Below are 13,782 nucleotides of genomic sequence, written 5' to 3'. Positions count from 1 at the left end.
TGCCTTTTTTTAATGTTCCGATATTTTTACGCCATATCACGATACACGATATATATCTGGATATTTTGCCTTAGCCTTGATGCATATAATCACAGCAGTATGATGATTCTATGTGTCTATATTAAAACATTCTTCTTCATATTTCATTAATATATGCTCATTTTAAACTTTCATGCAGAGAGGGAAATCACAACTAAGTCAATTTACCAAAACTGTATTATTTATTTAAGCAGTAACACAAACATTCTTGTCATTTCCAAAACAAAAACTGCAAGATTGTCAGAGACATTTTAAAACAAGCTATGAGTGCACTTTTGTGCATGATGTCACTAAGATGACGTATCAAAACAACACTAAATCAAAGTGTGCTTTTTTACAGAACCACCACTACAATAGATAGAAACAAATAAAGTGCACTTTTGTGCATGATGTCACTAAGATGACATATCAAAACAACACTAAATTAAAGTGTACTTTTTTACAGAACCACCACTACAATAGTTAAAAACAAATAAAGTGCACTTTTGTGCATGATGTCACTAAGATGACATATCAAAACAACACTAAATTAAAGTGTACTTTTTTACAGAACACCACTACAATAGTTAAAAACAAATAAAGTGGACTTTAGTGCATGATGTCACTAAGATGACATATCAAAACAACACTAAATTAAAGTGTACTTATTACAGAACACCATTACAATAGTTAAAAACAAATAAAGTGCACTTTTGTGCATGATGTCACTAAGATGACATATCAAAACAACACTAAATTAAAGTGTACTTTTTTACAGAACCACCACTACAATAGTTCAAAACAAATAAAGTGCACTTTTGTGCATGATGTCACTAAGATGACATATCAAAACAACACTAAATTAAAGTGTACTTTTTTACAGTACACCACTACAATAGTTAAAAACTAATAAAGTGCACTTTTGTGCATGATGTCACTAAGATGACATATCAAAACAACACTAAATTAAAGTGTACTTTTTTACAGAACACCGCTACAATAGTTTAAAAACAAATAAAGTGCACTTTTGTGCATGATGTCACTAAGATGACATATCAAAACAACACTAAATTAAAGTGTACTTTTTTACAGAACCACCACTACAATAGTTAAAAACAAATAAAGTGCACTTTTGTGCATGATGTCACTAAGATGACATATCAAAACAAGACTAAATTAAAGTGTACTTTTTTACAGAACCACCACTACAATAGTTAAAAACAAATAAAGTGCACTTTTGTGCATGATGTCACTAAGATGACATGTCAAAACAACACTAAATTAAAGTGCACTTGTTTTACAGAACACCACTACAATAGTTAAAAACAAAGTGCACTTTTGTGCATGATGTCACTAAGATGACATATCAAAACAACACTAAATTAAAGTGTACTTTTTGTACAGAACACCACTACAATAGTTAAAAACAAATAAAGTGCACTTTTGTGCATGATGTCACTAAGATGACGTATCAAAACAACACTAAATTAAAGTGTACTTTTTTACAGAACCACCACTACAATAGTTAAAAACAAATAGTCCACTTTTGTACATGATGTCACTAAGATGACATATCAAAACAACACTAAATTAAAGTGTACTTTTTTACAGAACCACCACTACAATAGTTAAAAACAAATAAAGTGCACTTTTGTGCATGATGTCACTAAGATGACATATCAAAACAACACTAAATTAAAATGTACTTTTTTACAGAACACCACTACAATAGTTAAAAACACATAAAGTGCACTTTTGTGCATGATGTCACTAAGATGACGTATCAAAACAACACTAAATTAAAGTGTACTTTTTTACAGAACCACCACTACAATAGTTAAAAACAAATAAAGTGCACTTTTGTGCATGATGTCACTAAGATGACATATCAAAACAACACTAAATTAAAGTGTACTTTTTACAGAACCACCACTACAATAGTTAAAAACAAATAAAGTCCACTTTTGTGCATGATGTCACTAAGATGACATATCAAAACAACACTAAATTAAAGTGTACTTTTTTACAGAACACCACTACAATAGTTAAAAACACATAAAGTGCACTTTTGTGCATGATGTCACTAAGATGACGTATCAAAACAACACTAAATTAAAGTGTACTTTTTTACAGAACCACCACTACAATAGTTAAAAACAAATAAAGTCCACTTTTGTGCATGATGTCACTAAGATGACATATCAAAACAACACTAAATTAAAGTGTACTTTTTTACAGAACCACCACTACAATAGTTAAAAACAAATAAAGTGCACTTTTGTGCATGATGTCACTAAGATGACATATCAAAACAACACTAAATTAAAGTGTACTTTTTTACAGAACCACCACTACAATAGTTAAAAACAAATAAAGTGCACTTTTGTGCATGATGTCACTAAGATGACATATCAAAACAACACTAAATTAAAGTGTACTTTTTTTACAGAACACCACTACAATAGTTAAAAACAAATAAAGTGCACTTTTGTGCATGATGTCACTAAGATGACGTATCAAAACAACACTAAATTAAAGTGTACTTTTTTACAGAACCACCACTACAATAGTTAAAAACAAATAAAGTCCACTTTTGTACATGATGTCACTAAGATGACGTATCAAAACAACACTAAATTAAAGTGTACTTTTTTACAGAACCACCACTACAATAGTTAAAAACAAATAAAGTGCACTTTTGTGCATGATGTCACTAAGATGACATATCAAAACAACACTAAATTAAAGTGTACTTTTTTACAGAACACCACTACAATAGTTAAAAACACAAAGTGCACTTTTGTGCATGATGTCACTAAGATGACGTATCAAAACAACACTAAATTAAAGTGTACTTTTTTACAGAACCACCACTACAATAGTTCAAAACAAATAAAGTGCACTTTTGTGCATGATGTCACTAAGATGACATATCAAAACAACACTAAATTAAAGTGTACTTTTTACAGAACCACCACTACAATAGTTAAAAACAAATAAAGTCCACTTTTGTGCATGATGTCACTAAGATGACATATCAAAACAACACTAAATTAAAGTGTACTTTTTACAGAACCACCACTACAATAGTTAAAAACAAATAAAGTCCACTTTTGTGCATGATGTCACTAAGATGACATATCAAAACAACACTAAATTAAAGTGTACTTTTTTACAGAATACCACTACAATAGTTAAAAACACATAAAGTGCACTTTTGTGCATGATGTCACTAAGATGACGTATCAAAACAACACTAAATTAAAGTGTACTTTTTTACAGAACCACCACTACAATAGTTAAAAACAAATAAAGTCCACTTTTGTGCATGATGTCACTAAGATGACATATCAAAACAACACTAAATTAAAGTGTACTTTTTTACAGAACCACCACTACAATAGTTAAAAACAAATAAAGTCCACTTTTGTGCATGATGTCACTAAGATGACATATCAAAACAACACTAAATTAAAGTGTACTTTTTTACAGAACCACCACTACAATAGTTAAAAACACATAAAGTGCACTTTTGTGCATGATGTCACTAAGATGACGTATCAAAACAACACTAAATTAAAGTGTACTTTTTTACAGAACCACCACTACAATAGTTAAAAACAAATAAAGTGCACTTTTGTGCATGATGTCACTAAGATGACATATCAAAACAACACTAAATTAAAGTGTACTTTTTTACAGAACCACCACTACAATAGTTAAAAACAAATAAAGTGCACTTTCGTGCATGATGTCACTAAGATGACATATCAAAACAACACTAAATTAAAGTGTACTTTTTTTACAGAACACCACTACAATAGTTAAAAACAAATAAAGTGCACTTTTGTGCATGATGTCACTAAGATGACATATCAAAACAACACTAAATTAAAGTGTACTTTTTTACAGAACCACCACTACAATAGTTAAAAACAAATAATGTGCACTTTTGTGCTTGATGTCACTAAGATGACATATCAAAACAACACTAAATTAAAGTGTACTTTTTTACAGAACCACCACTACAATAGTTCAAAACAAATAAAGTGCACTTTTGTGCATGATGTCACTAAGATGACATATCAAAACAACACTAAATTAAAGTGTACTTTTTACAGAACCACCACTACAATAGTTAAAAACAAATAAAGTCCACTTTTGTGCATGATGTCACTAAGATGACATATCAAAACAACTCTAAATTAAAGTGTACTTTTTTACAGAATACCACTACAATAGTTAAAAACACATAAAGTGCACTTTTGTGCATGATGTCACTAAGATGACGTATCAAAACAACACTAAATTAAAGTGTACTTTTTTACAGAACCACCACTACAATAGTTAAAAACAAATAAAGTCCACTTTTGTGCATGATGTCACTAAGATGACATATCAAAACAACACTAAATTAAAGTGTACTTTTTTACAGAACCACCACTACAATAGTTAAAAACAAATAAAGTCCACTTTTGTGCATGATGTCACTAAGATGACATATCAAAACAACACTAAATTAAAGTGTACTTTTTTACAGAACCACCACTACAATAGTTAAAAACACATAAAGTGCACTTTTGTGCATGATGTCACTAAGATGACGTATCAAAACAACACTAAATTAAAGTGTACTTTTTTACAGAACCACCACTACAATAGTTAAAAACAAATAAAGTGCACTTTTGTGCATGATGTCACTAAGATGACATATCAAAACAACACTAAATTAAAGTGTACTTTTTTACAGAACCACCACTACAATAGTTAAAAACAAATAAAGTGCACTTTCGTGCATGATGTCACTAAGATGACATATCAAAACAACACTAAATTAAAGTGTACTTTTTTTACAGAACACCACTACAATAGCTAAAAACAAATAAAGTGCACTTTTGTGCATGATGTCACTAAGATGACATATCAAAACAACACTAAATTAAAGTGTACTTTTTTACAGAACCACCACTACAATAGTTAAAAACAAATAATGTGCACTTTTGTGCATGATGTCACTAAGATGACATATCAAAACAACACTAAATTAAAGTGTACTTTTTTACAGAACCACCACTACAATAGTTAAAAACAAATAAAGTGCACTTTTGTGCATGATGTCACTAAGATGACATATCAAAACAACACTAAATTAAAGTGTACTTTTTTACAGAACCACCACTACAATAGTTAAAAACAAAGTGCACTTTTGTGCATGATGTCACTAAGATGACATATCAAAACAACACTAAATTAAAGTACACTTTTTGTACAGAACACCACTACAATAGTTAAAAACAAATAAAGTGCACTTTTGTGCATGATGTCACTAAGATGACATATCAAAACAAGACTAAATTAAAGTGTACTTTTTTACAGAACACCACTACAATAGTTAAAAACAAATAAAGTGCACTTTTGTGCATGATGTCACTAAGATATGGTGTTACCATTTAGTGGTCAATTGTACGGAATATGTACTGTATTGTGCAATCTACTAATACTACTAATAAAAGTCTCAATCAATCAATCCCGATTTGCAGACCACAGTGGGAGGCAGGGTGCAGGTAAAAAAAGGTATGTAATGCTTAAACACAAAATGAACGAAAGGGAAAGGAAAAGGCTCCGCAAAACGAAAGTCAAACTGAACTGGCTACAAAGTCAACAGAGACAGAATGCTGGACGACAGCAAAAACTTACGGCGTCCACAATGACACGACAATCAACAATGTCCACACAAAGAAGGATAGCAACAAGGTAGATAGCCTTGCTTTCTAACGCAAAGTACATTTTTTAACGTTTTCTGCTGGTGGTGTGCCTAGGGATTTTTTTTATGACAAAAATGTGCCTTGCCTTAAAAAAAGGTTGAAAAACACTTCTCTAGCGGGGGACTTTTCAAATGATGCTGCTACATTTTGTAGCAACGCTTTTTCTGCTTAATTGTTCAACATCTTCTCGCTTGAAGCCAAACCACCGCCAGACGATAAACCCCGTGCCGTTTTTCTTGGGAATTAATTCTTCATTTGTTACCAGATTCACATATTCTCTGTCTTGTATCACCACCCGCAGCGCACCGTTAGCATCACTGCTAACGTTACCATGTCGCTACCTCTCTGCTCCGCGGGAGCGTGTAACGTTGCACATATGTGACTGTGACAGTCTCTTTCTGTCGTGGCTTGGGTTCAACGGACCGCCCAGGCAGGACATCTTTTTAGCAGTTTTGACTCTTGTTTATTTTTCATTTATTATTTATTATTTCATTTATTTTTCAGGGACGGCGTGGCGCGGTGGGATAGTGGCCGTGCACAACCCGAGGGTCACTGGTTCAAATCCCACCTAGAACCATCCTCGTCACGTCCGTTGTGTCCTGAGCAAGACACTTCACCCTTGCTCCTGATGGGTGCTGGTTGGCGCCTTGCATGGCAGCTCCCTCCATCAGTGTGTGAATGTGTGTGTGAATGGGTAAATGTGGAAGTAGTGTCAAAAGCGCTTTGAGTACCTTGAAGGTAGAAAAGCGCTATACAAGTACAACCCATTTATCATTTATTTATTCATTAAATCAAGTCTTTTGCCGGGTTGCTTTTCGGCTCCTCTGCCGCTCGCTCTTCGGTCGCTTTCGTCGTCGCCGTCTTCTCTATGTTGCTCCAACTCCTTCTCCTCTTTTATACATTGTCAGGAAAAATGTTGATAATTTCCCGGTGTGTGAGCCACGCACCTGAATCCGATTGCGGCGGCGTCGCTCCCAGCACGCCCGGCCTCTCCGCTCCGCCGCAACCTCCGCCTCCTTGCCGCCATCTTGGGCAGGGCAGTGAATTATATTTATATAGTGCTTTTCTCTAGTGACTCAAAGCGCTTTACATAGTGAAACCCAATATCTAAGTTACATTTAAACCAGTGTGGGTGGCACTGGGTAAAGTGTCTTGCCCAAGGACACAACGGCAGTGACTGGGATGGCGGAAGCGGGAATCGAACCTGCAACCCTCAAGTTGCTGACACGGCCACTCTACCAACCGAGCTATGCCGCCCCAGTGAGAAACGCATGCCCGCAGCTAAAAGCAACTGCATGAGAACGTATACTCGAGTATCACGCTATAGTCATTTTCTTTCTAGAGACATAGTGTCAAAATGACCTGATACTATAACCATAAATGATCTTTAAAATGAAGCAGCAACTCAAATGTGTCTATTTTCATATTTCACTGCCAAGGCAAAGTGTTCCCACATGCTACGGGAGAGAGGGGGTTTTCAAGCTCCGGCTTCTCCTTGGCACTTTTGCAAGCCAGACTTCACGATTTTGAATTAGGTACACCTGAGACCCGACTTGAGTTGTTTTTCCTGAGCGGCTTACCTCAGTCCTCCACGCCATCCTCATCATGGTCCAAGCCTCCACCCTCAACGTTGCCTTCAACTCGCACAACAAGTCCCTGCTGACCATCATGATGTCCAGCAACGTAAGTAATGGCCGCCGCTCTGCAAAATGTCACCCGCTTGTGTTCATGCGGATGGATTTTGAATGCGATTGACATACTGCACTGTTTAATGTTGTTTTCTTTTGACCTGAATCACAAGCAAACTGCGTTTTTTTGCTTTTTGGCTCTTCTCGCTTCACAGTTTGTGGAGATCAAAAGCAGCGTGTTCAAGAAATTTGAGAAGAACAACTTGTTCCAAATGTCAAACAGTGGTAAGACATTACTTATAATAGTCTGAATTCTACATTAAACATACATATACACATACAGTACATATACAAGTACATATACTTACATACAAAACCCTGTTTCCATATGAGTTGGGAAATTGTGTTAGATGTAAATATAAACGGAATACAAATCATTTTCAAGCCATATTCAGTTGAATATGCTACAAAGACAACATATTTGATGTTCAAACTGATACACTTTTTTTTTTTTTTGTGCGAATAATCATTAACTTTAGAATTCGATGCCAGCAACACGTGACAAAGATGTTGGGAAAGGCTGCAATAAATACTGAAAAAGTTGAGGAATGCTCATCAAACACTTATTTGCAACATCCGCAAGGTGTGCAGGCTAATTGGGAACAGGCGTGTGCCATGGGTATAAAAACAGCTTCCCCAAAAAATTGCTCAGTCTTACACAAGAAAGGATGGGGCGAGGTACACCCCTTTGTCCACAACTGTGTGAGAAAATAGTCAAACAGTTTAAGAACAACGTTTCTCGAAGTGCAATTGCAAGAAATTTAAGGATTTCAACATCTACGCTCCATAATATCATCAAAAGGTTCAGAGAATCTGGAGAAATCACTCCATGTAAGCGGCATGGCCGGAAACCAACATTGAATGACCGTGACCTTCGATCCCTCACTGTATCAAAAACCGACATCAATCTCTAAAGGATATCACCACATGGGCGCAGGAACACTTCAGAAAACCACTGTCACTAAATACAGTTTGTCGCTACATCTGTAAGTGCAAGTTAAAGCTCTACTATGCAAAGCAAAAACTATTTATCAACAACATCCAGAAACGCCGCCGGCTTCTCTGGGCCTGAGATCATCTAAGATGGACTGATGCAAAGTGGAAAAGTGTTCTGTGGTCTGACGAGTCCACATTTCAAATTTTTTTGGGAAATATTCGACATCGTGAAGCGAACCATCGACGCAAAGTTCAAAAGCCAGCATCTGTGATGGTATGGGGGTGCATTAGTGCCCAAGGCATGGGTAACTTACACATCTGTGAAGGCACCATTAATGCTGAAAGGTCCATACAGGTTTTGGAGCAACATATGTTGTCATCCAAGCAACGTTATCATGGACGCCCCTGCTTATTTCAGCAAGACAAGCGTTACAACAGCGTGGCTTTGTAGTAAAAGAGTGCGGGTACTTTCTTGGCCCGCCTGCAGTCCAGACTTGTCTCCCATGGAAAATGTGTGAAGCGTAAAATACGACAGCGGAGACCCTGGACTGTTGAACGACTGAAGCTCTACATAAAACAAGAACTGTTGTCCTCTGTGTTTTTTATACACTTTGATTTCTATTTTACTGTTTTTATTGATTTTTCCCTTTAAAATAGTTTTTAATCATATTTGTTTTTATATTCACGGTGGCAGAGGGGTTAGTGCGTCTGCCTCACAATACGAAGGTCCTGCAGTCCTGGGTTCAAATCCAGGTTCGGGATCTTTCTGTGTGGAGTTTGCATGTTCTCCCCGTGAATGCGTGGGTTCCCTCCGGTTACTCCGGCTTTCTCCCACTTCCAAAGACATGCACCTGGGGATAGGTTGATTGGCAACACTATAATTGGCCCTAGTGTGTGAATGTTGTCTGTCTATCTGTGTTGGCCCTGTGATGAGGTGGCGACTTGTCCAGGGTGTACGCCGCCTTCCGCCCGATTGTAGCTGAGATAGGCGCCAGCCCCCCCCCCGCGACCCCAAAAGGGAATAAGCGGTAGAAAATGGATGGATGGATTGTTTTTATATTGTTTTTATTGGTTTTATATGTATTTATTTTTTGTTTTTATTCAGTCATTGGTGGAGCATAATATTGTTGTTTTTTTTAAATATTGTTTTTAACATGGCTGTGCAGCACTTTGGAAACGTTATTGTTGTTTAAATGTGCTATATAAATAAAGTGGATTGGATTGGGAAAGAATTCCACTTTCAAGGCTTCAACAATTAGTTTCCTCAGTTCCCAAACGTTTCTTGAGTGTTGTTAAAAGAAAAGGTGGTGAACATGCCCTTTCCCAACTACTTTGGCACGTGTTGCAGCCATGAAATTCTAACTTAATTATTATTTGCAACAACAAAAAATGAAGTTTATGAGTTTGAACATCAAATATCTAGTCTTTGTAGTGCATTCAACTGAATATGGGTTGAAAAGGATTTGCAAATCATTGTATTCCGTTTATATTTACATCTAACACAATTTCCCAACTCATATGGAAACAGGGTTCATATATATATATATATATATATATATATATATATATATATATATATATATATATATATATCCATCCATTTTCTACCGCTTGTCCCTTTCAGGGTGGCGGGGTGTGCTGCAGCCTATCTCAGCTGCATTCTGTGTTATTTATTTTTCTCATTCGCACTAACAGTGAACACTAGAGCTTCTTCTGTCGAGATTCGATGAAGCCATTATGTACCTTTCACTGCCAACCCTCTAAGGACCGCATGCTTTTGTCTTGTCCTTCCAAAGAAGACCACGTACTATCGTGAGAACACATCTCTCCGGCAGCCTTTCAGCATGCTGAACATGTTGTGCGTCTTCTTGCAGACATAAAGGAGCGATTCACCAGCTACGTCCTCATGCTCATTGTTTGTCTCAGGAACATGGAGCAGTTCTCCTGGAACTTGGGTAATTATCACAACACAGACATTCCTGACACAATGTTGTCCAAGGTGGGCTTTTGACAGCTACTCTTAGTTTCCTTTCACAGGCGTCACATTGCAGTACAACAATCTAGACCAGGGGTCGGGAACCTTTTCCGTAGGAGCCATATAACATTTTTCAACACTGAATACAACTAAATTCGTGCAATTTTAAGTATGACCAACATTCGTACGGTATAATTAGTCTCCTATTCTTTTTAACAACATTGTTATTCTAAAAGTTAACCTATAATACATATAATACTTCTTACCATTAATGCGACATCGTGAACAGGTGCGGTAGAAAAGGGATGGTTGGATTAAAATGCATGAGAATGTTTTATGATTTAAACGTTATTTTTGAAACTGTGATTACCAGCGGAATTATTCATTACTTATCGTGTTAAGCAATGTCAGCTAAGATTTATCTGAGAGCCAGATGCAGTCATCTGGCTCGAGAGCAGGGGTGCCCATTACGTCGATCGCGAGCTACCAGTCGACCGCGGGGAATGTGTGTAAGTCGATCTCCAGCCAGGCTTTTAAAAAAAAAATAGATCTAAATATTAGTGATCATCAATCTTCACCAAGACGTCACTTAAATGACATTCACGGCACCGGAGGGTCTTGTGAGATGACGCTGGCTGCTGCAAGATCATTATTATGAAAATACTTTTTATTTCAACAGACTCTCGCGCCGTACCTTCCGTCAAAACTCTAAAGGCCGACTGCACATTTCCTATCTTCACAATAAAAGCCCTGCTTCATGCTGCCTGCGCTAACTAAATACAGAGTCTCGGAAAGCTGGCGTGCACAAGCGATCCCTCAGAAAGCTGGCGTGCACATCGCTTTCCGAGACTCTTATTTTGTTAGCGCAGGCAGCATGAAGCAGGGCTTTTATTGTGAAGATAGGAAATGTGCAGTCGGCATTTAGAGTTTTGACGGAAGGGACGGCGCAAAAGTCTGTTGAAATAAAAAGTGTTTCTCGCCTTCCTTTCTGTCATTTTTTCATAATAATGAACTGGCAGCAGCCAGCGTCATCTCACAAGACCCTCGTGTGCCGTGAATGTCAATCAAGCAAGCTGCGGAATTTGCCGCCAATGTTTTTCTTGCAAAGTGTATGGAAGCTGGATGAATTAGATGCCAAAAACCAACCACTTTCATGTGGTATTGTACAGAAAGGACAACTTTTTTTCTCCTCCATTTGAAAATGTGGGCGTTATCATCATTACTGTCTGATTCCAATCAATGCAAGTCATCAGAATCAGGTAATACACCAACTTATATTCTTGTCTTCGTGAAAGAAAGACATCTATATGTGTTACACATGCTTGTATTATCATTAAACACATTTAACTTGTTTACAAAAATGTCTCTTTCATAAATAAATAAATATAAATGATATATATAAATGAGGTAGATCCCCTCGAGTTGGTCAATTGAAAAGTAGCTCGCCTGCAGAAAAAACGTGGGCACCCCTGCTCTAGAGCCATAGGTTCCCTACCCCTGGTTTAAGCATTGGACAACTTTTTACCTGCACTCTGCCTCCCGCTGTTTCCCACATCTACAAAGCAATTAGCTACCTACTGATATGGAAGAGTATTACACGGTTACTCGGCATAGCTCGGTTAGGAGAGTGGCCATGCTAGCAACCTGAGGGTTCCAGGTTCGATTCCCGCTTCCGCCGTCCTAGTCACTGCCGTTGTGTCCTTGGGCAAGACACTTTACCCACCTGCCCCCAGTGCCACCCACGCTGGTTTAAATGTAACTTAGATATTGGGTGTCACTTTGTAAAGCGCTTTGAGTCACTAGAGAAAAGCGCTGTATAAATATAATTATCTGAGAGCCATATGTAGTCATCAAAAGAGCCACATCTGGCTCTAGAGCCATAGGTTCCCTACCCCTGATCTAGACTAAAGTGATTATTGTCATTGATTGTGTAAGACGGGGGTCACCAACCTTTTTGAAAGCAAGAGGTACTTCTTGGGTACTGATTAATGAGAAGGGCTACCAGTTTGATACACACTTAAATACATTGCCAGAAATAGCCAATTTGCTCAATTTACCTTTAATAAATAAATCTATATATATATTTATAAAAATGGGTATTTCTGTAAGTCATTCCGTTGTACATTTTTTTCCTTTTACGGAAGTTTTTTTGTAGAGAATAAATGATGAAAAAAACACTTAAATGAACGGTGTAAAAGAGGAGAAAACACATTGAATTTTGAAACATAGTTTATCTTCAATTTCGACTCTTTAAAATTCTAAATTTAACCGAAAAAAATTAAGAGAAAAACCAGCTAATTCGAATCTTTTTGAAAATATTAAAAAAAGAATGTATGGAACATAATAAGTATTTTTTCATGTGTAAGATTAATTTTAAAATTTTGATGACATGTTTTAAATAGGTTAAAATCCAATCTGCACTTTGTTAGAATATATAACAAACTGGACCAAGCTATATTTCTAACAAAGACAAATCATTATTTCTTCTAGATTTTCCAGAACAAAAATTTTAAAACTAAATTCAAAGGACTTTGAAATAAGATTTCAATTTCATGCTACGGATTTTTGAGATTTGCCAGAATATTTTTTTATTTATTTTAATCATAATAAGTTTTAAAAAATATTTCACAAATATTCTTTGTCGAAAAAATTAAGAATTAAATTAAAATGTATTTATTATTCTTTACAATAAAAAAAAAATACTTGAACATTGATTTAAATTGTCAGGAAAGAAGAGGAAGGAATTTAAAAGGTAAAAAGGTATATGTGTTTAAAAATCCTAAAATCATTTTTACAAAATGCAACGGGTCCATCAGACCCACAAACGCCGGCCGAGTAACAACAATATGAACATTTACACAAGGGTTAATCCGACATTGTCAGTATTTACACTCATGCTTTTCTGCCAGCTCATCACATTTTCATCCAAAATGCAGACTGGTTACATTTCTGCACGTCTAACACACACACATAAGGTCAGAAGTGTTAAATATTCAGCAAACGGGTCAAAGTAACACAAAAAACTGCTGCGCTGTGAGGCGTCTTGTCCTCCGGAGGGAACGCAATCAAATGATTGATTGACAGCTCATCCGACAAGCGTCGCCTCACCGCGCCGCTCTTGGCAGGCAGGCTCACAGTTCTTGACGGACAGACGCCGCCTGTTAGTGGATTTGTTACCCTCCTTCATTCTAGCCTTTTCCTACAGACATTAATGTCGCCTTTTTCTCTTCTAAGTGTTTTAGTTTTAGAATTTCATGGCTGCAACATTTACCAAAGTAGTTGGGAAAGGGCATGTTCACCACTGTGTTACATCACCTTTTCTTTTACACTCAATAAACGTTTGGGAACTGAGGAAAGTAATTGTTGAAGGTTTGAAAGTGGAATTCTTTCCCATTCTTGT

General features: G+C 36.5%; 1 protein-coding gene across 2 annotated transcripts in view; it reads left to right on the top strand.

The window, feature by feature from the left end:
• tapt1a (transmembrane anterior posterior transformation 1a) overlaps positions 1-13,782 on the top strand; it is a 69,730-nt gene that overhangs the window by 34,802 nt on the left and 21,146 nt on the right. For both annotated transcript variants that reach the window (XM_061891648.1, XM_061891647.1), the window contains 3 exons: positions 7,369-7,466; positions 7,627-7,696; positions 10,282-10,362. In XM_061891648.1, the coding sequence (XP_061747632.1) occupies positions 7,369-7,466; positions 7,627-7,696; positions 10,282-10,362 (249 nt within the window). The remainder of the gene's footprint in view (positions 1-7,368; positions 7,467-7,626; positions 7,697-10,281; positions 10,363-13,782) is intronic.

Source organism: Nerophis ophidion, linkage group LG29 (genome assembly GCF_033978795.1).
Source record: "Nerophis ophidion isolate RoL-2023_Sa linkage group LG29, RoL_Noph_v1.0, whole genome shotgun sequence".
In the NCBI taxonomy this organism is placed as follows: domain Eukaryota; kingdom Metazoa; phylum Chordata; class Actinopteri; order Syngnathiformes; family Syngnathidae; genus Nerophis; species Nerophis ophidion.
The sequence above is the reverse complement of the archived record's forward strand: the minus strand, read 5'-3'. Positions and strand labels throughout refer to the sequence as shown.